The 21377-nt window shown below is 48.5% G+C and overlaps 7 protein-coding genes across 7 annotated transcripts, besides 4 other annotated features; 6 read left to right on the top strand and 1 right to left on the bottom strand.

Moving 5' to 3' along the window:
- Positions 1-916: 916 nt before the first annotated feature.
- Positions 917-1970, top strand: FPSE_10346 (uncharacterized protein; the record flags this gene model as incomplete). The annotated part of the gene is made up of 3 exons (XM_009263463.1): positions 917-927; positions 1002-1110; positions 1173-1970. 3 exons carry the CDS (start codon positions 917-919, stop codon positions 1968-1970), a joined length of 918 nt encoding a protein of 305 aa, XP_009261738.1.
- A 507-nt stretch (positions 1971-2477) lies between these two features.
- On the bottom strand, positions 2478-3150 carry FPSE_10347 (uncharacterized protein; the record flags this gene model as incomplete). Its single annotated transcript, XM_009263464.1, has 3 exons — positions 2478-2711; positions 2766-2828; positions 2938-3150. The coding sequence occupies 3 exons, from the start codon at positions 3148-3150 to the stop codon at positions 2478-2480; spliced, it is 510 nt and encodes a 169-aa protein (XP_009261739.1).
- A 2023-nt stretch (positions 3151-5173) lies between these two features.
- FPSE_10348 (uncharacterized protein) lies at positions 5174-6478 on the top strand (the record flags this gene model as incomplete). Its single annotated transcript, XM_009263465.1, has 3 exons — positions 5174-5210; positions 5577-6007; positions 6089-6478. The coding sequence occupies 3 exons, from the start codon at positions 5174-5176 to the stop codon at positions 6476-6478; spliced, it is 858 nt and encodes a 285-aa protein (XP_009261740.1).
- Positions 5227-5260: a microsatellite.
- Positions 6305-6366: a repeat region.
- Positions 6479-9214: 2736 nt separating the features above from the next.
- Positions 9215-9830, top strand: FPSE_10349 (uncharacterized protein; the record flags this gene model as incomplete). Its single annotated transcript, XM_009263466.1, has 2 exons — positions 9215-9336; positions 9398-9830. 2 exons carry the CDS (start codon positions 9215-9217, stop codon positions 9828-9830), a joined length of 555 nt encoding a protein of 184 aa, XP_009261741.1.
- Positions 9831-12689: 2859 nt separating this feature from the next.
- On the top strand, positions 12690-14526 carry FPSE_10350 (uncharacterized protein; the record flags this gene model as incomplete). Its single annotated transcript, XM_009263467.1, has 3 exons — positions 12690-12867; positions 12940-14173; positions 14226-14526. 3 exons carry the CDS (start codon positions 12690-12692, stop codon positions 14524-14526), a joined length of 1713 nt encoding a protein of 570 aa, XP_009261742.1.
- A 636-nt stretch (positions 14527-15162) lies between these two features.
- Positions 15163-16459, top strand: FPSE_10351 (uncharacterized protein; the record flags this gene model as incomplete). Its single annotated transcript, XM_009263468.1, has 5 exons — positions 15163-15231; positions 15336-15500; positions 15577-16032; positions 16096-16236; positions 16313-16459. The coding sequence occupies 5 exons, from the start codon at positions 15163-15165 to the stop codon at positions 16457-16459; spliced, it is 978 nt and encodes a 325-aa protein (XP_009261743.1).
- A 1921-nt stretch (positions 16460-18380) lies between these two features.
- Positions 18381-18415: a microsatellite.
- Positions 18416-18554: 139 nt separating this feature from the next.
- Positions 18555-18585: a microsatellite.
- Positions 18586-19586: 1001 nt separating this feature from the next.
- Positions 19587-21212, top strand: FPSE_10352 (uncharacterized protein; the record flags this gene model as incomplete). The annotated part of the gene is made up of 1 exon (XM_009263469.1): positions 19587-21212. The coding sequence occupies one exon, from the start codon at positions 19587-19589 to the stop codon at positions 21210-21212; it is 1626 nt and encodes a 541-aa protein (XP_009261744.1).
- Positions 21213-21377: the final 165 nt, after the last annotated feature.

Below are 21377 nucleotides of genomic sequence, written 5' to 3'. Positions count from 1 at the left end.
TTAACATTAGTGAAAAGACTACGCATGCACCAATCAGCCTCTGTAGTGGCAAGCGCATCATGCCTGATTGAGATCTTCACCGCTCTCGATGGCAGTTGCAGACAGTCTGTTGGACGGACCCTTGTCTATGAGAAAGTTAACAACAAGTACAGGGACTTCATTCCGTGGTCTAATTAATCCCTTAGAATTCCCGTGAGATCCCCGTGAACTTGACGTTGAAGATACACATGCGATTTGTTTATAGCGGTGACGACCTTTAATCAATAAGTCTTCGCTCTGACTGGCTGACTGGGCTCGGAAGACAGGAAGACAATCTGGTTGTGGCCTCATTCTGGAACCATTTCTAAATTCCATCTACTATCAAGGCTGCCGGATGCACGGGCCAGGGAAAGCTCAGGGGTCCTCTAATATGGTTGGCTGACTGGCACAGGGTCTGGAGATTCAGGTCCCTGATTCGTTTAGATACAGGGTGTGTGATGGCGAATCTAATGTGCAATTTTGGCAGTGATACGTACCGACACAATGCGAAACGGCGCAAAAGCTGCGTGTGTTGCTTTTGTTTTTCTTGCTCTGCCCTGCAAAGCTCCGTCCCTAACATGAAGTTACTAGTGAACGGACGCCCAGCGTGTGGCCAAGCAGCAAACTAAGACAAGGCCCGCTGCCCACCATTTTCAATGGGGACCCCCCTATGAGATACTTGGGGCCGGGCGATCGAGGAAATGATAAAACCTCCCCAACAGCCACCGTCTTGTCTCCTTTTTCACCATCGCCCTCGCCATTGTCGACCCTTCCCTTTTATAACTAGAGCCGCCTTTCTCGACGACTCTAGACTTGACCTGGTGCCAGTTGGTATCTTTCTTCTTTACTTGAGATTCCTTCCTTACCCTACTTTTGTCATAAGTATACCACTTTCACCATGGATGCGCTGTGAGTATCCCTTATATCTAGACGCAAATTGCGCCAATGCCTCAGCAACACTTTTCTAACCCCATTTTCTACAGAAACGCGACCTCTTTCGCGTCCTTCAACCAAACCAAGGATTACTTTGTCGTCCTTGAGGAGGTTTCCAAGTACAATGTCCAGCTCAACATGGTCGAGAAACTTTGGGCCGTACGTCCACCTGATCCCTACATCGCGAAAACGAGAAACAACAATACTAACACTCGATTCAGGCCTGGTACCTTTGGATGCAGAACGACACCCTCGCGACCGGTATCATGAGTTTTGTTCTCCACGAACTTGTCTACTTCGGCCGCTGCATTCCCTTCATGCTGATGGATTTCATCCCTTACTTCCAGCAATTCCGAATCCAGAAGCAAAAGATTCCCACCATCAAGGAGCAATGGGACTGTGCCGCCATTGTTCTCATCAGCCACTTCACCGCCGAACTCCCTCAGATCTGGTTCTTCCACCCCATCGCTACCTACCTCGGCATGGACTACGGCGTGCCTTTCCCTCCTGTATGGAAGATGGCTCTCCAAATCGCTATTTGCTTCGTGATGGAGGATGCTTGGCACTACTGGTTCCACCGTGCTCTGCACTACGGTCCCCTCTACAAGGCCATCCACAAGATGCACCACACCTACTCCGCTCCTTTCGGTCTCGCCGCTGAGTATGCTTCGCCCATTGAAACTGCTCTCCTCGGAATTGGTGTCGTTGGATGCCCAATTGTCCTCCTTGCTATTACTGGCGAGCTCCACCTCTTCACCATGTACACCTGGATCGTTCTCCGTCTTTTCCAGGCCATCGACTCTCACAGCGGCTATGACTTCCCCTGGAGTCTGCGCCACATCCTCCCCGTCTGGGCTGGTGCTCATCACCACGATCTTCACCACGAGAAGTTCATCGGCAACTACGCCTCCAGCTTCACCTGGTGGGACTACTGTCTGGATACCGAGGCCGGTGCCGACGCTCACAAGCGCCGCCGCGAGAAGAAGCTCGCTGCCATCAAGGCCCAGAAGCAGCAATAGACTGCCACGGAGAAAATCCGGCACGACGACAAATGATCGATTGCGGTGAATCGAGTCTGGGTAGCCCAGGATTTTACGACCATAGACAAAAGAGAAGACTGTTGATCATGATGGAGACTTGGACGATCGCTCGGCGGACATCATAGTCTGCATCACTACACTCGCGACTCGAGCATTCGCATGGCGTTTGGGGATGTTAACTAAGAACGACTTTTTACGCTTGTATATACAAAACATTGCCCAGGAGAGGCTTTTAGACATATTTAATAATCAACATCGTTCGTTGTCTAATTATTACCGCGAATCTGCAGAGCCTGTCATGACGATACCTCGTCACTATCACAGTTGATAGCCTGTGTAGAACCTTAGAAGTCTTGTTATGGATGCCAGTAGACTCAACACACACTCTAACTCGGAGTTTTTGCAGCTGCATAGTATCGTCTTCGTTTTCGTCTTTAGTGAAGCAGTTCTACAGTACGAGATACTGACCTCAAAACGCATTGTTTATCATTTCCTCTTGGGCGTACAGCAGTCTCCCGCTGCTCCAGCAGCTTGATCCGCCAAGCCACGGATTGCACAACTTTGATCCCCCACCTCGGCCGTGGATAAAGTTTCCGGCTCCGGAGGTAGCTCGCCTAGTTGTGCCGCGAGAGCGTCGCACTGCGTAGCCATGGCAATGTCTTTGTCAGAGAGACCAGCTGGGTTATGCGTTGTCCAACGGATGAAAGTGGTGTTGTAAACCTTGATTCATGCAGTGAGTTGGTTGTAACGGCTCGAGTGTAGAAACGGACTCACGTTGGACCATTCGGGATGGTGGTTCTTGATTTTGCATTGAAGAGAAACTCCCGTCATGAAATCCTGTGATGAATTAGCCAGTGGCTCGTGCCTCTTGTCTGCATCTTCACAACTATAAACCCCCAATGGGACATATGGCTGGGATTGTTGCCAGCTCAGTAGCTATACTTACCCACGTCTTTCCAAAAGTCTTGAATTTGAACTGCCTCTCCAAGGCAGTGCCGTCTTTAGCCAATGTCCATCGCCCACCTTCTGAAGTGAGCAGTGCATTCAGCGCGGGCGTTACACTCGCGCTGTCAGTACCAGCGGAAAATCGTGGCTGAGCCATTGATGATGCAAAGCGGAATAGTGATGGAAGACGGGCTGAGGTTTGAATAGGGCGCATTGTAGGAAGAGACGAGTTGAAGTTGCCAATGATAGTGGGTTGGTTGATGAGGCTGAAAGGATTGGACGATGAGAGGCGAGAATGGAGTGAGAGACAAGATTGAAAGTACTTTTCGCATACACTTTTATTGGTGGGTTGGTGTGTACCCACTAACACATCCCTTGATCTCATCGACATAAAGTATGGAATATTGTTACATTTTAATGGTTCCCAAATAAAGTAAAGGAAGTAGAGGAGTTTTGACTCTACTAGTCGTCCCAATTAAGCGTCCTGGTAGTCTCCGTCGTTAAGCAACTGGATCAGTCAAAGAAACCACGAGATCAAGCACGAGACAAATTGCAGAGTGAGTATCTGATACAATGGCTACCTCTTTAGTACCAAGGTATAACAGAACCACTGCACACCCTCACTAGTACCTAGGTAGATATAATAATGCCTATAACGGGTAGATTGTTTAATACGCCACTGCAGTACATCCGTTGGCTTGACTTGTAAGTCAGCTAGGCATGGGTTTTTTGCATTTCTTTTTATCAAGCCGTATTACACCGTCTACTTACACCATTCCAGCTTGCATCTCTTAGACATTATTAGGGGCCGGAAAGCTCGGAAGAGGCTCCAAACTTATTGGACAGATTTAGCGTGATGAGGAACTTGGAGGAAATGCTTTTATCATTATTTAGCAATACGGAACCATATGTATGTAACTGGAGTTAGGTATCTCATGTGGATGGATCGATAGATTACAGCATACCTAGCCAGCCACATAAAAGCTTGAAGAGTTGGCTACCTTAACAACTAAGTCAGCTAAAATCTTATCCCAAGTAAAATCACAAAGGAAACAACCGGATGCTATTGGTCGAACAGGATTAACCAATTGTGCAATCTCTGAGTGGCAGTACCGAACAGATGTGAATGTGTCTGTGACACTTCTTACCAATCAGAAGCTTGGAGGGACATTGAGACTTTGGCTCCTGCAACATGGCCAAAAGTCAACTACCACCATGCATGGTTTTGTTACGGGATTCAAGGTCGTATTGATGTCTGATCACACGCCGAAAGCCAGATTGAAATGCTCCGAAGCTTAAATGAATGTATGTACCTAGGTAGGTATGCGTAAACGCCATGGCAGCATGGATAATTGTCTTGAGAGTGGGGCTCTGCACATGAGACATGAGGAAGGTGCAAGCACGGTGGCCGAGGTTAGGTGGTCCTAGCTCCTTGCTTCTTGTCTTCTGCCCGCTGACAAATATTTTCCCTACTGCAACAACGTTCCTTTCCTGCATCAGTCAGCAAATCCATCCAATCTTCTAATTCGAACCCATCGTTTATTCCCATCGCGTCAAGTATCAGAACGGCCGGTGTCGGAAACAAGAAGAGAGATAGAAAGAAGGGTTTTGGGTTTCGCTTTTGATAAGAAGACTGCCTGGAATTTGAACGATTCTCACCAAAACAACGTTGGCCTCAGTTGACGCGTCTTTGTTACTCGAATTGAGGCTTCACCAAGATTCCATCACGGCTGAGACAGTTTACTTAACATCAAACCCCAACACAGAGAAGTTCGCGCGCGTTTTGGACTTCCGCGCAAGTCGTCGTCAGCACTCCAGGCTTGTTCTAGTCGATACTGTCAGAACCAGAGACGTCCTCGAGTTCCGCACACACGTGTGTACAGTAACAACACCCATCCGCCATCACATTACAGAAGCGAGCAAGCGACAAGCGAGCGATAACCATACCAAACTACCTAAACCCATCTAAGCTCAGTTTAGCCTAGTCCGTCAAGCAAAGCGGAGAGCAGAAGCGTCCCCGGCCCAGCCACGCCATTTTCCGACTTGGGTCACCACTCACACGCTCATTGAAAAGGCCCACGGATCCAGGTTACATAATCCGTTCCTCTTCCACCAGCCTCTCTCCTCACTCGTCTCCGTCAGTCAGCGTCAGGTCCCCCTCGTCGCAGTAATAATCATCGCCCTGGGTCACCACTACTTGGATGCTGAGTCAGACTCTCCTCCCCCAGAGCTTAAGCATGCAGAACTCCTCAGCAAGCGGCGCCAATAATCCAGGTTAGTTCAGATAATACTCTCTCTCTCTCTCTCTTTCTCTTTCCTTTCTCGTTGCGTCTCGTCCGTTTCTTTATTCGAGTGTGTGTTGTTCTGAAACCACAACTCTATCTATTATCTGCACTGCACTGCGCCTCTCATTGGCTTTGGTCTATTGCGACACTCATAGCGCTCTCTTGTATCTCTCGACCATCTGAATAGCATCCTTGTCGCGTTTTCGCGCAACCCGATATACAATACACTTAGAGCTCCTTATCCTCATCACTTGAACGCAATACCCATTTCCTGCTCTTTCGGCTTCGCGTCTACTCCAATTACCGTTGGCATAGCTTCTGAGCGCATTGGCTAAAAACCGACCCCTCTAAATAGAGCAGCATTTGCGCGCACAGCTCGAGCTACTCAAGAACCACGACGCGACAGGCTCGTCCTCGCCAACCTCTCCTGCTCCTCGTGATACTCGGCATCAACCACTTCAGCCGGCTCCTGCGCGGCCGTCGAATGGCTTCGATCACTCGCCCAATCCTCAAGATCAACCCCGAGCTCTAGCCGCCAAAGGCGAGGTTGAAGCTCATATTCACCCTGACCTTCGCGCCCGGGCCAACAACGCACCCACCGCAACCATGATGCCTATCGTTCCTCCATCTGGGCACAGCCCAGGCGCCTCGGCTGGCCCATCCAACGCTCCAATTGCCTCCATGCCCCCGCCTCACATGTCGCCGGACGACCATGGTGACGGTCGCAGCAAGGCTAAGCGTGAACTATCTCAGTCAAAACGTGCAGCGCAAAATAGGGCCGCTCAGGTAAGTAAAGAATACTGGCTTGTTGCTAAGCAAGATCATTTTGCTGCTTGTTGAGCCGTTTGACCAACAATTCATCGATAGAGAGCATTCCGACAGCGCAAAGAGGGTTATATCAAGAAACTCGAGCAGCAGGTACGCGAATACATGGACATGGAGCAATCTTTCAAATCTCTCCAGTCAGATAACCAAGCGCTGAGGGAGTATATCGTCCACTTGCAATCGCAGTTGTTTGATGCGACAGGCGAATACCCACCACCTCCTCACAACGTTGATATTGCTCAACCTGCACAACAACCGCCAGCACCCGCTCCAACCCCCGCTCCAGCACCCGCTCCGGCTCCGGCCCCTGCACCTGCTCCTATTGCTTCTGCTCCTACCGAACCAGCTTTGGAAGCTGTCGCGCAAGCCGTTGCAGGCCTCGCGGCTCAGGAACAGATCGAGCGTCAACAATACCCCACGGCGCACGAATGATGAGTTATGATAATGTAAGTCAAAGCTTAGTCCTTGATGGATGACGAGAATATCTAACGAGAGCAGATTACTTACAACACCAAAACACACAGTGGCTCTACGATAATAAGAGCAATTGAGTTCGAACCAGCACTACGAAGAACCGAGTCGATTCCAAAGAACGCGACAGAAGTAACAAAGGTGGTTTTGATATCCAAGAAGGTGTATATTTTGCGAAACACTGACAGAAAGGCGTAGTTGGTAAGTGAAAAGGCTGTGCCAAGCCGGCCAATGCCCTTGGCTACATGGAACTCATGTGTGATGGCGAGAATTACTATTGATATGATGGTTCTGTCCTTCGGGGCACCCTTCGCTTCCGTGATGGACACGGTCTAGGAGCGCAAGAAGCCCACAAGAAACATGCTGGTATAGAAGGAAATTAGCAATGAAGGGTCGATATGATAGAAGCAGATATTTGTTAATGGTCGGAGTTAAGGGGTTGGTAGTAAATAGAGGATCTTGTTTCAGCAACCCACGGTGCTATCGCTCTAAAGATGAAAATCGGGCCTGAGTGTTAAGGTTTAGAAAGAAGAGCAAAAATCGTTTATCGCCGAATGCTTGTTATGTTATACATCCAACAACATGTTCATCGAGAGTTGGTATCACAAACATTGGCAATTGGCCAATAAACTCACACTACGGCAGTCCGCTGCTGAACCCTACCTCTAAACTTCACTGACCGATACTTGTCCTTCATCCTTTGGCTTACTTTGTTAATACGTTGAGATCAAGGCCGGATCATTTGACTCATCTCGCTAGAGCTCGTACTTACATAGCCGCATATGAAGTTGACGAGTTCTGCTTCGCTACGAATACTGCAATGGCTTCAGAGCCGCAACTTGGGTGGATAAATCCAGATTACAACGTAAATGACCCGTTTCGACTATGCATCACGAGAGTTTACACATGACACTTCAAGATGTAGTACCTAGGTAGGCACTGTTGATCACATGCACTGATGGCGCCTTCGAAGTCATGGCGGACTGTCTGATGTTGACTCATGCAATACTCAAAATCATTCCATTGGGCAATTTGTACTATCTTTCTACAGATAGGCTACTGGTCATGCTCGCATCTATTCAAAAGACCGAGCTGAAACTTTCTGAACTGAAGAAGGCAGAATTACAGACAACGCCTACCATGCACTGCTCGGTTGCTACAGCAGAGACTATGTGCATACTCATGGGTATACGACTGAGCGATGATGCTGCACTTTGCCATCGAGAACTGGTCTCTCATGGGTATTAACATCAGGATAGCTATACGTATGGGCACACATCATGAGCCATCCCGCTGAACCAACACCCGGCATTTATCAGCTGAGTGTTGACGACGGACTTGGACGTTCTGTATAGCATATATTTCTTCATCCATAGGTTTGGCTACCTTGCATTACAAAAGAACTTCCACTACGATACACGTCGACCATCCTACTCAACAGATGATGAACTTACGATAGAAGTTGATGATCTCCCACCTGAGACTATTTTCAGAGCCCCATAGGCCGGTTTTCACATTCAGAGGCACAGGGCGATCAACGCAGCAGCTAAGATAGAAAACATTGTAGAAACGGTGCTTCCATTATTAACTGCCATTCCTGGCCTCGAAGCTAAGATTCAAGGAACCATCGATGCCTTGCCTACTTGACTGAATCTTCAGTCGCTGAAGGAGTCAATCGCCGACAGACCTTCCATCATGCTGAATCAGAAAATAACCATCCCAAAGGCCATATTCCTTCTCTATCACTGCAGCTTCATCCATGCTTTGACTGGAGAAGATAGCATCAGGTCCCACAGGCCATGCATTAAGGCTGTTGTAGTCATTCTCGAGTATCAGTGGCGCATGAGTCAGGAGACCTAGTCCAGAAGATCACCGTGGCCAAATACATTTGGATGTAGAGTTATGACCAATCGATTGAGCTGAAAGGGCTGTGAAAGGTATCTCAGTCTTACTGGAGCAGAATCAAAATTTCGAAACCTGCCTGAGCTCATTCATCTGGTACCGAATTCACGTTTCTTAAAACGTGCTTTGGTTGCTCATCATCGTCGGTGTGTCCGAGTCTTTCTCTCTTGCTTCGACACCATGGACTGGATGGGGGTTTTTGTCACGCTGTGAGCTAGATTGGAAGGCATTGTCTTTCGGTAGTTCCGAGGTCTTCCAACAACATAGGTTAGTAGCCAATTAGAAAATTCAGAAACATGTAGTGATGTGACTGTTGGATTTTTGGATAACATCAATGCGAGAATAAGAATACCTTGATTGACGAAAGTGGGATGCTCGCCCCATATTCACCCAGAAAGCTGCGTTGCTCTGGCCTAAAAATATCCTTCCCTGCCCTTGGAAACTGCATGGCACGGAAGGCGCTGTGCTTATCGATAAGGCGGTGGGATATATGATATCCATAGAATTGTGTTTTAGCTTCTTTTTTTGTCCAGACTGGGCTGACAAATCGACGTCACGCCACAAGAATTGCAAAAGGCTTCCCAGGTCGAATTGCTGTTAGTTTCTCGATTCCTGAATACATCGGCATTCATTTGTTGACGTGGCTTATAGATTATCTGCTTGCTGTCCTCCGGAAGCCGAATTGGAGTCCCGCCTTATTACTTGGGTTACCCTAATTCTTTTAGCAGTCACACCCAACCAAACACGGTGACACACATCCATTCATTCATATCTACCACTGAGTGGCACCACTCAATGTCGAGTGATCCCAACGATCAACAGCAGGCTGTTGCCCCTGCCTCATTATCCGAAGGAGGCTCTGCTGGGCCACCTAAAAAGATCCCAAAGGGTGTAGTACTGGGCCCTGATGGCAAGCCGTAAGTTTTGTCGCAATCGACATCCTGTAAATGGAGCCTTGTTTAACCGACCCTTGTTCAGATGTCGAAACTGCACTTCTTTCGCTGCTTGGGCTTCTCAAACAAAGAGCACACTAAAACAAGATGCAGGAGCAAAGGCTCAGCGTCCTCCAGCCGAGTGCCCTCCTGATGTTGAGGTACTAGGCCGAAGTACATGGACGCTGCTTCATTCTATTGCAGCACAATACCCAGAGAGGCCATCTACTGGCCAGAAATCAGATCTTTTGAGTTTCGTCGGTCTATTCTCCAAGTTATATCCATGCTGGGTATGTGCCGAGGACTTCCAGGGCTACCTCAAACGTGAAGCGCCACAGGTCAACAGCCGGGATGAGTTTGGCAAGTGGCTGTGCGGCGCTCATAACGATGTCAACCGTAAGCTGGGTAAGCCTGAGTTTGACTGTTCCAAGTGGGAGGAACGGTGGCGGACAGGTTGGAAGGATGGCCGATGCGACTAAGCTGTCGCTGTCGCTGTCCTGACCTGAGCGAGCCGAGCTGAGGTTAAGGCTGGCTGTTGGATCGGCGGTCGGGCCGGGGGCTTAGCGCGCGTGTCGATACAAGAGATGGGCATTTCTCAAACTCGACTCATTGTGGTTCCAAAAAGCAAGGGCCTTCGGTGTGCGGTGTACGATTGCGGAATGACATGATGGACCGTTGGACGTTATGTGGATACACGTGGTGGATGCCGGACCGATGAATAGCAACGACATCTGTTACAGACACAAAGAGAATAGCATGTATAATATGGTAAGGTTAAGGACCGGAGATAGAACTGCATACATAAAATCTCATCTCAGGTTAGTTGGATGTATAGTTTCACAACCTAGAACGAAACGAGGACTACAATTCATTAATATTCACAGGGGCCATCGCTACATGACTCTCAATATTTTTCATTGCTAGTTAAGGTTCTGTGAATATGTATCAATAAAGCCGTCAGAAATGTGGTGTAAGCTAATTATTGCGAGGGAAGCAGTCGAACTCAGGATCCAAATAAAGGTAGAAATTCTCATGGATCGGATCTCGCCAGTTGGTACCCTTGCATCGTGCTGTCTCGACCCGAGCATCCCTGTTGTTTTCGGAGAACTCCCTTTAGGCGCGATAAGAATGATCTGACATCCATGACAACGCCGCACAACGTAACTACCGGGCCGTTATTTTGGCAAAAGAAATGAAAATCAAGCTGTACCGAAACGGTTCTGTATGGCAAGGCTAGGGTCATGGTGGTGTATGAATTAGTATCTAGATTTCTATATCTCGGGTTACCTTACCCTACAACGTCAGACCACATATGCCATTGCCCCTCGCTGAATCCATGCTCTCTATTCGCGGACGACAAGAATTAATTATCATGGTCCCGCAAATTGTAACACGATATCGGTTTGGCGTCCATGAGTATTCGACGGCAGGGAGCGGAAAGCATAGGAAAGTAAAGGCTTGTCGATAGCACGTTATAGTTCGGCATGAGCTTGATGGAAGGGCCTTTTACGGATATGTAATGCCTGCAGCGAGTGATCCTGATTAGTTATCGTTGTGTTTTATGATTGCATGTCATCGTTTGATCAATTGCGATATCGAGTATAACGACTTATGAATGGATGGACAGGATGGTATTTGATTGAGATATTTTCTCGGTGTAATGCATGGTCGTCTCTTGCCTCCATGACTACACATACGTAGCTGCTGACAACCATGAACGTAACGTTCGTATGCAAGATGCAGTGTAATGCGTTGCTGCTCCCTACCGGAGTAGACAGGTTGTCCGATAGATGTGTTGCAGTACATAATTGCACTTGTTAATCTTCAGCATGGATTGGTACATAGAAAATTGCCGATTAATGGACATCCACCGCCGTTGCCCATGTTAAAACGACAAGAATACGTGGTTCCTGAATATGATACGCAGTTAACCTGTATCTGTTAGCAATTGCCGTGGTTTACTGTGACGACGCCATTGTCCATTCCAAGTGGTGATCTTTACGGCATGGCCCCGGCCAACACTCGGCCGCACAGCTCCGGACTACCCGGTCAGTGAGGGACATCGTCTTCAATAACCACGTCAAGAATGTAAGGACACAGTCGCTAGTAGACGGTATTATGTTCAGTGGATTAACTACTGCAACCATATTGTCAATGATATGTTTTAGTGTCTGGTTTTGGCAGTTTTCCTTTCTTTTTCCATCGTGCTTGGCGGCATGGTCCCGTAAACGCCCCCCCCCCTGTTGAAGAAGCATGCGATTCCTTTGGAAGAGATCCACTCATCCTGTAGCATTGACAACATACAGCCTAAGAAGTGTTTCTAGACGTTCTTAGACCCGTTCACCTTTCAAGTCTGCCCGATTAAGAGGGCCCCGTTTCAAGGCACATGGCATCATATGATTTTCTTTCCATGCTTGTCGTAGTTCACCGTGGATTCGACAGTGAAAATCACAGTACCGAAAGAAAGAAAGATACGGGAGAGATAGAGGGCTACTGCATCTACTAACCATACGGGTCGTTAGTAGAAGAGCCGCCTAACCTCCCGTTCAGTGGCGCTGACAGGACATTACATCACCACTCATCACACACCCATTCACTGAATTATGCTCACCACTAGGTATTTTCCATCCGAAAGCCCACCTAGGTAGGTATCCAAACCAATAGCTAAGGTAGATAGTAGGTTATTAGTATCGCGGTTTCGGCCGCTCGACTACGGGCGCGAGCGATAAAATATCGTGATTTTAACCCAAGAGTCATGGGCAATAGCAACACGATTGATCTCCTTGGCTTATGTCCGCCTTGTCTCCTTGACAGGTCCGATTATACTCTGGGTCCAACTCTGGGTCCAGGTCTGGGCTACCTGTGTGCATGCAGTAAGTATGGTCTTATTTTTGGGCAATTCATCAGATCAGATCAGATCAACCCATTCGAGGTTTGGAAGAGAGGGAGCTCGCAAGGGTCCCCCATTGGTGAAGCGCTGGCTGCTGCACCGTACTGTACGCGCCTCCACTATTGGAAGCTTCAACTACTTGCCTACCTTCCTTGATATGTACTGTTTTTGGTGTCGTCAATGGAAGGTATAAACACCTTCCTTTCCCCTCCTCTGTTATGTCTTCTCTTCCTTCCTCATCATTCCATCGATCACTCAATCAATCATCAACCAACCATTCCAATTCCTCTTTTTGGTTGTCTTGGTTACTTCCAGCCTAGACATCTCACATCACATCTCCTCCTCATACAACCTATAAATAAGCCTCGAGCTTCTCTCATCTTTTACCCCTCCAAGCCAACCTTATCTTACCTACAGCATTCCATAACATACCGATCAAACCGCAATCATGAGCAACAGTAGCCTCCAAAAGCCAATTGACGTGGCTGAGTACCTCTTCAAGCGACTCTACGAGGTCGGCGTACGATCTATTCACGGCGTCCCAGGCGATTACAACCTCGTCGCTCTCGACTATCTTCCTCAATGCAACCTCAGGTGGGTCGGCAGTGTTAACGAGCTCAATGCTGGTAAGTTTCATCATGACTCCACTTCATCTGAATAGCTTCATCATGATACCGTTTACTAACAACAACTCCCAGCCTACGCTGCCGATGGTTACGCCCGTGTTACCAAGATGGCTGCTCTCATCACCACCTTCGGTGTTGGAGAGCTCTCTGCCATCAATGGTGTTGCTGGATCTTACTCTGAGCACATCCCCGTTGTCCACATTGTTGGATGCCCCTCTACCATCTCTCAGCGTGATCAAATGCTACTTCACCACACTCTCGGCAACGGTGACTTTGACGTCTTTGCCAACATGAGCTCTCAAATCTCGTGCAACGTCGCCAAGCTCAACAAGCCTTCTGAGATTGCCGAACAGATCGACACTGCTCTCCGCACCTGCTGGCTCCGCTCTCGTCCTGTCTACATCATGGTCCCTACCGATATGGTCCAGGAAAAGGTTGAGGGCGCTCGCCTCGACACCCCTATTGACCTGTCTGAGCCAAAGAATGACCCTGGCAACGAGGACTTTGTTGTTGACGAGATCCTCAAGGCCATGTACGCCGCCAAGCGCCCTGTGATCTTGGTCGACTCTTGCGCCATCCGCCACCGTGTTGTCGAAGAGGTTCACCAGCTTGTTGACAAGCTAGACCTCCCTGTATTTGTTACCCCCATGGGTAAGGGTGCAGTGAACGAGGACCACCCCAACTACGGCGGTGTCTTTGCCGGTGACGGCTCTCATCCTCCTCGTGCCCAGACCATCGTCGAGGAATCTGATCTCCTTCTCACCATTGGTGCCCTGAAGAGTGACTTCAACACTACTGGTTTCTCCTACCGCACATCTCAAATCAACTCAGTTGATTTCCACAGCACTCACTGCAAGGTCCGATACTCCACATACCCCGGCGTTGCCATGCGCGGTGTCCTCCGCAAGATCATCGACAAGGTCGACCCTAAGTCTATGCCTGCTCCTTCCATTCCCGAGGTCAGGAACGAGGTTGAGAAGAACAACGACGACTCCGAGACCATCACACAAGCCTGGTTCTGGCCTCGCGTCGGTGAATACCTCATCCCCAATGACATTGTTGTCACTGAGACTGGTACCGCGAACTTTGGCATCTGGGACACTCGATTCCCTCGTAATGTCACCGCCCTCAGTCAGGTCCTCTGGGGCAGCATCGGATGGTCTGTTGGTGCCTGCCAGGGTGCTGCTCTCGCTGCTAAGGATGCTGGCAAGGACGGCCGAACAATCCTCTTTGTCGGTGATGGATCTTTCCAACTGACTGCTCAGGAGCTGAGCACCATGATCCGACATGGCCTCAAGCCCACAATGTAAGTTATCAAAGTTTCGGAGCTGTTGTTTCCTAGACTAACTTTGTCCTAGTTTCGTCATTTGCAACGATGGTTTCACTATTGAACGATTCATTCACGGCATGGATGCTGTCTACAACGACATCAACAACTGGAAATACAAGGACCTCGTCAGCGTTTTCGGTGGCGAGAAGACTTGCAAGACCTTCCAGATCAAGACTAAGAACGAACTCAACGAGCTCCTTACCAACAAGGAGTTCAACGCTGCCGAGTGCTTGCAATTTGTCGAGCTCTATATGCCCAGGGAAGACGCTCCCCGCGCTCTGGTTCTGACCGCTGAGGCTAGCGCCAGGAACAACGCCAAGAAGCACTAGACGGTTACATTAATTGATAGACGCGGTTTGGAAAGTGGTCTTGCTCAACGGATATTCAGGATGACTATCCGGCTGCACTTGACCCTTTGGTTGGAGTCTCTGTTTGGCTAACTATAATGGTTTAAATGGTTCATGTTCTAGAATGGGCACGATTTTTTATGTTTTATGTATTTCAAATTGAAAAGCGATTTTCTCAACTCCTTGCCGGCTCACATGTTTGTCTCGTAGGCACCATAAGCTTCAGTTTATAACTCTCATCAATAAGTTACTCGATTTACACAAGTGTTCAATAAATAAACCCCAACAAAATAAAGGCATTGTGCCAGAAAATTCCGGAAATACAAATTGTCATATTGGAAAGTCAAATTTCAACTAGTTTTTTTTTTAGTATTGTATCATAACATTCAAGATTTGGGTTGTTCGATCATCTTAGCCTACAAGGTAGACAAAACGCACCACGTGATTCGCTCGCGCCAAAATTCTCCACGCGCAACGACCTCAAGCTGGATCAAAGTCTCTTTAAAACTAACATCAAGGCTTAGGTAATTATTCACTTCATTTAAGAACTACTACGGCAACGGTCAACAAGAATCCCATTTCACACATATCATCTATCTACCACGACACAGTAGCATTATGAGCGACAGTGCTGGTAAGCGGAAGCAGGGCCCTGGTGGCAATGGCCAACCCTTTAAGAAGAGCAAGGTAAGCACGAAGGATGAGCTATTGTTTACAATTAACCTTTCAGCCAGACTTGGAGGGTCTGTTGAATGGCTTCTGCGAAAGAAGTGAGCTGACATTGATCACAGGGAGGCGCGTCTGGCAAGTGGCAGACGGCACACCAAAAAGCCAAGAAAAGTGAGCAGATGGAGCTAGGGAGAACCCTAGAGGTTGAAGATGCCGGTATTTGGGTGACTTACGCGAGAGGTATGAGGGGCAAGGCCATAAGGGAGTTCAAGGCTGTCTGCGACGAGGTATGCCACTCGCCCACTACAACTCACTTGTCTGTTGTTTGTTAGTATACATGTTTACTCAACTAACCTGATGTAGTACGGCGAATCGCTTTTTGGGGTACAAGCTCCGAAGGAAGATGGAGAGGGCGATGATGTTGAAGATGGTGGTGACATTGAGGCTTCCATCGAGAAGGAATTGGCTAGTCTGTCACAGCCAAAGCCCAAGACAAAGCAGACCTTTACAGCAATTGGGACTGGCCTTGACTGTGTCTTTTTCATGAAGACAGTGAAGCCCATCGAGCCTCTCCAGCTTATCGCCAAGATTTGCCAGGATGCTAAGGACTGTCCGGACCCGATGCAGCGCAAGACCAAGTATACCAACCGCTTAACACCCGTCTTTGACACGGACAAGGCTACCGACAAGGGTATCGAGCGTGTAGCTCGGACTGTGATGGGCCCGCACTTTGAACTCAAGAAGGAGTCAGGAGAGGATGCTCCCACAGCTGAGGCAGTTTCTTCAAATGAAGAGACTGATGGCTCTGCAGCCTGCACGGTAAGTTGATGATATGATTTGCAAGCAGTGTCGTCTGATGAATCTAACAACCCCCCCTTACAGTACGCCATTAGGTACAACATCCGCAATCACACCGCCTTCAAATCGAGCGACGTGATAAAGAAGATTGCGGATTTGGTCAACCCTAAACACAAGGTCAACCTAAGCAATCCCGACAAGGTGGTATTGGTTGAGATTTTCCAGGTAAGCGGTCCCCCCTCCTTCGCGTATTCCACCTATCGCTGTGTCACAGAAGTACTATAGACTAACTAGCGTCAAGACGTTCTGCGGAGTCTCGGTTGTCGATGGAAAGGAGAGTGAGGAGCTGAAGCGTTACAATCTGAACGAGCTGTACAAGGTGGCTTTGGATGGTAAGAAGAAGGAGAGTAAGCCTGCAGCCGAGAAGGAAGCTGCGGCATCAACATAAACTTTGAGTCACTGGTGTATGGAAGTCTGCTTGTGACTGCGGTAGTTGATGGACCAAGCGAGCCGACCGTTTTATCTCATGGCTACACAGCAACCGTCTGATTCGCGCGGTTCGGGCGAGCCTTCAATGGTGCCGTATGAGAGTTTCCGGCACGTTTTATGCGTTACTTAAAGGACGTCAAATATCTGCCGAGATAGATTCGCAGGTTTTGCTATGCTGGAGTTGTAAAGCATCCACTTGAGCTCATTATGAAAGCATGGGTACGGTGGCCGTTACAACTCTGGAGAGTAACAACGCAACCTTGAGTTTGCAAGGTTTGGTTGGCTTGAAGGGTGCGAAAGGATAATTACTTACGCGGCCACGGAAGGATCATCGCCGGTGGGCTGGCACGCATAGGACGAATGGGCATATATCATCGTATGCGTCAGTAGACAGAGTTTCATGGAAGTCCGAAAAAGAACGGGGTTTCTACAATTGGGTTCATCCCTAGAAGAACTTTTGTCGCTCCATAGTCCAGGTTTCATAAGCTGCTGCCACCTTAGGGACCGTTTTTAGCGCACGACTCAGGATATTGTTGTCCAGCCCCAGCTTTGTTGTACACACATGACACACGGGATGGGACGTGCCGTAAGGCTAGGTAAGTAGGGTGAGCAGTGCAAGATGATGGATGACTGGACTTGTTGTTCATGTGAGGGGGAGGGGGGGAAAGATGGGATTTGACAAAGAAGTATGGTGAGGGCGTTTTTAGCCATGCTTACATGCCGCGCATTCGCACACATATACTGCGTTGAGGTTTCAGAGGGGCATATTGAGGCCCTCGTATGTTACCAGGAGGATCCTTTTATATCGATGAAACTACAAACAAAGTCAAGCCTGGTTAACTTGGTTCATTTCTCGCCCGCTGCATTCCCGAAATAGTAAAATTAAACCGGGAGTGGCTTGAGACCGGCCCCAATTACTTTAGTTAGTTGTCAGAACAGGTTCCAACTGTAGTATAATAGGCGAAGATTTCTGATAGAGCGATGGTTGAATTGGGAGGTAATAGTAACAAGGTAGTATTGCAGGTACGTACCGAAGAGTAAAAGAACAAACAACCTTCAGGGGATGGGACTTGACAGGGATGGTTTGACTTGACGGAATGCGCTCCAGGTCAGCTTCGCTTGTCTTGGCCAATCATAAATTTCCCGACTCGCTTCTCGATGCACGCCAGAGGCATGGGTTCATTTAGAGTCTGACATTCCGCTCGTCGTCAGTTTTGTCCATGAACGAAGGAAGATGTGTAGAGAGTTGTGACGTGTTATACGAAGATTATGGACAGGTTCTGCTTACACTCACTTGCCGACTTGTCATCCTTCGTATAGTCATAGAACTCTAATAGAATAGTTCCAGTAAGTAAATAGTTTACTACAGAACAGTGGGTGTAGTTAAGCTCGATCGAGTGCGGTGATCGTTCCGGTCCGCTTTGCCTATGGCGATCTGTTTCTCGACTAAACCCTTTGCAACAAACAACAAAACAACAAAATTATAAGGGATGAGTTATAATAGGTTTTCAGATCGTCTCGTCTCGCCTCTTTGATCCTTCGATGCTTCTACTACAGTTCTTCGGGGAGCATTCCGCGCCCTTGTGTCTTGGCAAATTGGGGGAGACAAAAGAGGCTTGAAGCTAAAGACTGCAAGCGGTTGCCCACTCGGTAACCTAACAGCTGCTACGTTACTATAACTGAGTGGTGCTGTATAGTGGAAATTTCCCCGTTCATTTCGTTTCCGCCCTTTTTTTTTGGTCGTTTATCGTCAGTCAAGTGCCTTAGTACAGAGTATGTAATGTAGTTTTACTTTCAATGACGCCTCGCTTCGGCTTCACCGTTCTGGCGGGATAGGGACAAGAAAGACCTTGCAAAGCCTGGTTGTTTCCATGATTACAATACATGCATACATTCATCCATGCATGCATTCATGATACGGCCAGGGCTGGCGTCGGGTCCCTACATATGCTGATGCTGCAAAACTCAGGATTAAAGGTAGGAGTCAAAGGAAAAGGGGAAACGGTGAGCTCAGCTGAGATCAGTTCAGCTCAGCCGTTGCCCCAAGCTTCACGATCGTCATCATCATCACCATCATCGTTATCAGGCAGTCGTTTGTTTCTCTTGAAGAAATAAAGTAACAATGCGTTTCTTGCTTGGCTGACTGTACCTAAGCCAGGCCAGGTCTCGCTCGCTACGTCGACCATTTACATCCCCCGCCTCTCGGTTCTAGATTCCGCCCTCGTGAGCGTGGACCCTTCTCAACCTTTACCTGAGGTACCTTTGCTGCTGGCAATTGACCAATCCCCCATGGCCAAACTATCGCATTCCCATAATTCTCGCTTCTCTGCTCTTTTGCTGACCAGCGGTGACATGCATCCCTGTCTAGTCATTCCGCTATTTCCTTCTATTAACATCACCAACCATGCATGATCCTCACTCTCTCGGGTCCGAACGATGCCTGCCTGCGTACCAATGCTGGCGCTTCTCTCGCTAATACACACTTCATCTTCCCTACCCTCGTTGATCCCTACACCAAAGGCACCTTTTTTTTTTGTTCTTGCTTTTTCCTGTTTGAGATCTGATTGCCTGGCCTGTCGCTTTATTCGCTTGCTTTTACATACGCACGAGGCGTTCGAGAAGACGAAGCCAACCCATGTAGCGAAGCTAATAATCAACTTATGATCTCCAACCCTCGCAACCTACCACATATTATCATTCCTTTATATTATCCTCTCACAATCTTATAGAGATCATTCCTAACTCTTGCCCTAAACAAAGTCGACGTGTTAAAGCACATAATTTCTCTATATACTCTCTCGCCTCTGCTGCCATAAATCTTTGTCTCATTCTGTGTTGCAACAGGAGCATCTCCCTGTTTGTGTATTTGTCTACGAGGCACGCATCGCAGACAACAGTTGTACTCGGCTCTACCTTTGAGAGAATCTGTCAAACTCGCCAGAGGCCGAACCCCATTCTCTTATGGATTACTGCAAAGTTATCCTTCAACCCTCGCCAACCATCGCCTTCATCTAGCCGCCACTCTCTTCCCGAGCATCCCACGACCAAACATTTCGCTTCGCCTACTCATATATACCCGTCTCCCTATGACTCGACTGTCGTACCAATGCACCCTTCGGGACGACGGCAGTCTGCCCCTCCTGAGCCATTGTGTTGCGCAAAAGAGCTGCAACCTTGTACATGACAATATCCCCCGTTCGGCCCGAGACTTGGCCTTTACTGAGTCCTCCTCGACTGACCCTACTCCTACCTCACCTCTCATCCCCATGGCGGCTGCTCCGCCAGAGAGTTCCGTCCTCTCCCTCCTCAGTGGTATCAGCCCTCGTCTGTCGGTCAAGGAACTCGAGGTTATCCCTTCAGCTCGATTGCAACGACTTTATAATGTTAAAGTCACCGAGGGCCCAAGTCTTCTACTGGCATTACCTCCACCTCCAGTTATACGCCTGCTGCGATCCGAAAAGTCAACGCTGGGTTCAGAAGCTGCTGTGCTGAAGTGGCTCTCTTCTGGTTCCAGGGAAAGAAAAGTCTGCTCAAGTTCTGTAACGAAAGAATCCATGAGCAAGACCACTGGATTGGTGTTGGGCAGTGAGGCTCCAGATAATATGTTGACTGCGTATCTACCTCTCCTAGTCAGGCATGAGTCTGTCAGCGGCATGTCGCCAGTTGAATACAACCTTGTCCGACCACCACGAGGTGCAGCCATATCCGCACTCTCTAAATCTCTAAGTTCCAGCGAACGGAGGATTGTGGACTTCCAAACCGGTCAACTTCTCCGTCGGATAGCCAGTCAGGTTTCACCAACAAGGAAATTTGGTATTGCTGCCGATGTACTCTCGGTCCCTCCGTCAGTTGTCCATCATCCACCGCGACGTTTTGAGGGAAGCTTGAGCGAGTCAAAGGGCGCTGATTCATGGGGAGTGGCGTTTCATAGCTTGATTGAATCAGTCCTTCGTGACGGTGAGGATCTAACCATTATGCTTAACTACAAGAACGTCCGATATCAGTTTGCTCGCTTTGCACATCTGCTCGATGCGGTGACAAAGCCCAGGCTAGTTGTCATAGATGCCGGAGAAGACTCGAACACATTAGTGTACCGTATCTGCGAAACTTCCAAGAAACCTAAGTCGCCTGCTGAGGACCTGAAAGGGGTGCCAGAGTCTAAACCAGCACGAGGAGCGCCCAGAAGATCGAACCTTGTGAGGAAGAGGCGACCAGACTACAGAATAGTCATCCATGATGATACCAGCGAGAAAGAAGATCGCGCAACACCAGAGGATTCAGTTGGGAAACAAATCGAGCTAACAGGGTTACGACAATGGAGTAACTGTATCTTTGGTGATCCTCTCATAGCCTCCGTCTTCAGCAAGACACCGTCGCCCTCGGACGAATTCTGGCGAGGTTTCGATAACCAGATACCGGGTCAAGACACCGCGTCACCCAATATCATCGAAGATAGGGAAAACGCACACATCCGAATCCTGCTATACGAATGCTATCACGCGTTGGTAGCTCTCGTGGGAGAATATTACAGACCCCAGAACGACAGCAGTAAGAAAGAACTTGCGGCGCGAAAACACCTCGCCAGTGTGCTAGCTCAGCTAGAAGAGCTTGACGACATGGGTCGGCAGCGGCGCAGACGCCCCAGTGGTGAGATGTCGCCTGCAAAGAGGCCACGGTCTGGCCAGGAGAGCGAGGAAGATAGTGAAGCCTGACGATACCAAGAGGACGCCGGCTAACAGCTATGCACTGTTGACTTGCAGTGTCTTCAATACACGAATATATGAATATTAGACTCCTTTCACTAGAGTTGATCTGCTAGATCAGTACACACGTAGCAATTTCAGAAGGGTTTTGTTTCTATCTTGTGCCAACCAGAT

The sequence above is a fragment of the Fusarium pseudograminearum genome, chromosome 4 (assembly GCF_000303195.2).
Source record: "Fusarium pseudograminearum CS3096 chromosome 4, whole genome shotgun sequence".
Lineage (NCBI taxonomy): Eukaryota > Fungi > Ascomycota > Sordariomycetes > Hypocreales > Nectriaceae > Fusarium > Fusarium pseudograminearum.
This window is presented reverse-complemented; position numbering and strand designations above follow the sequence as displayed.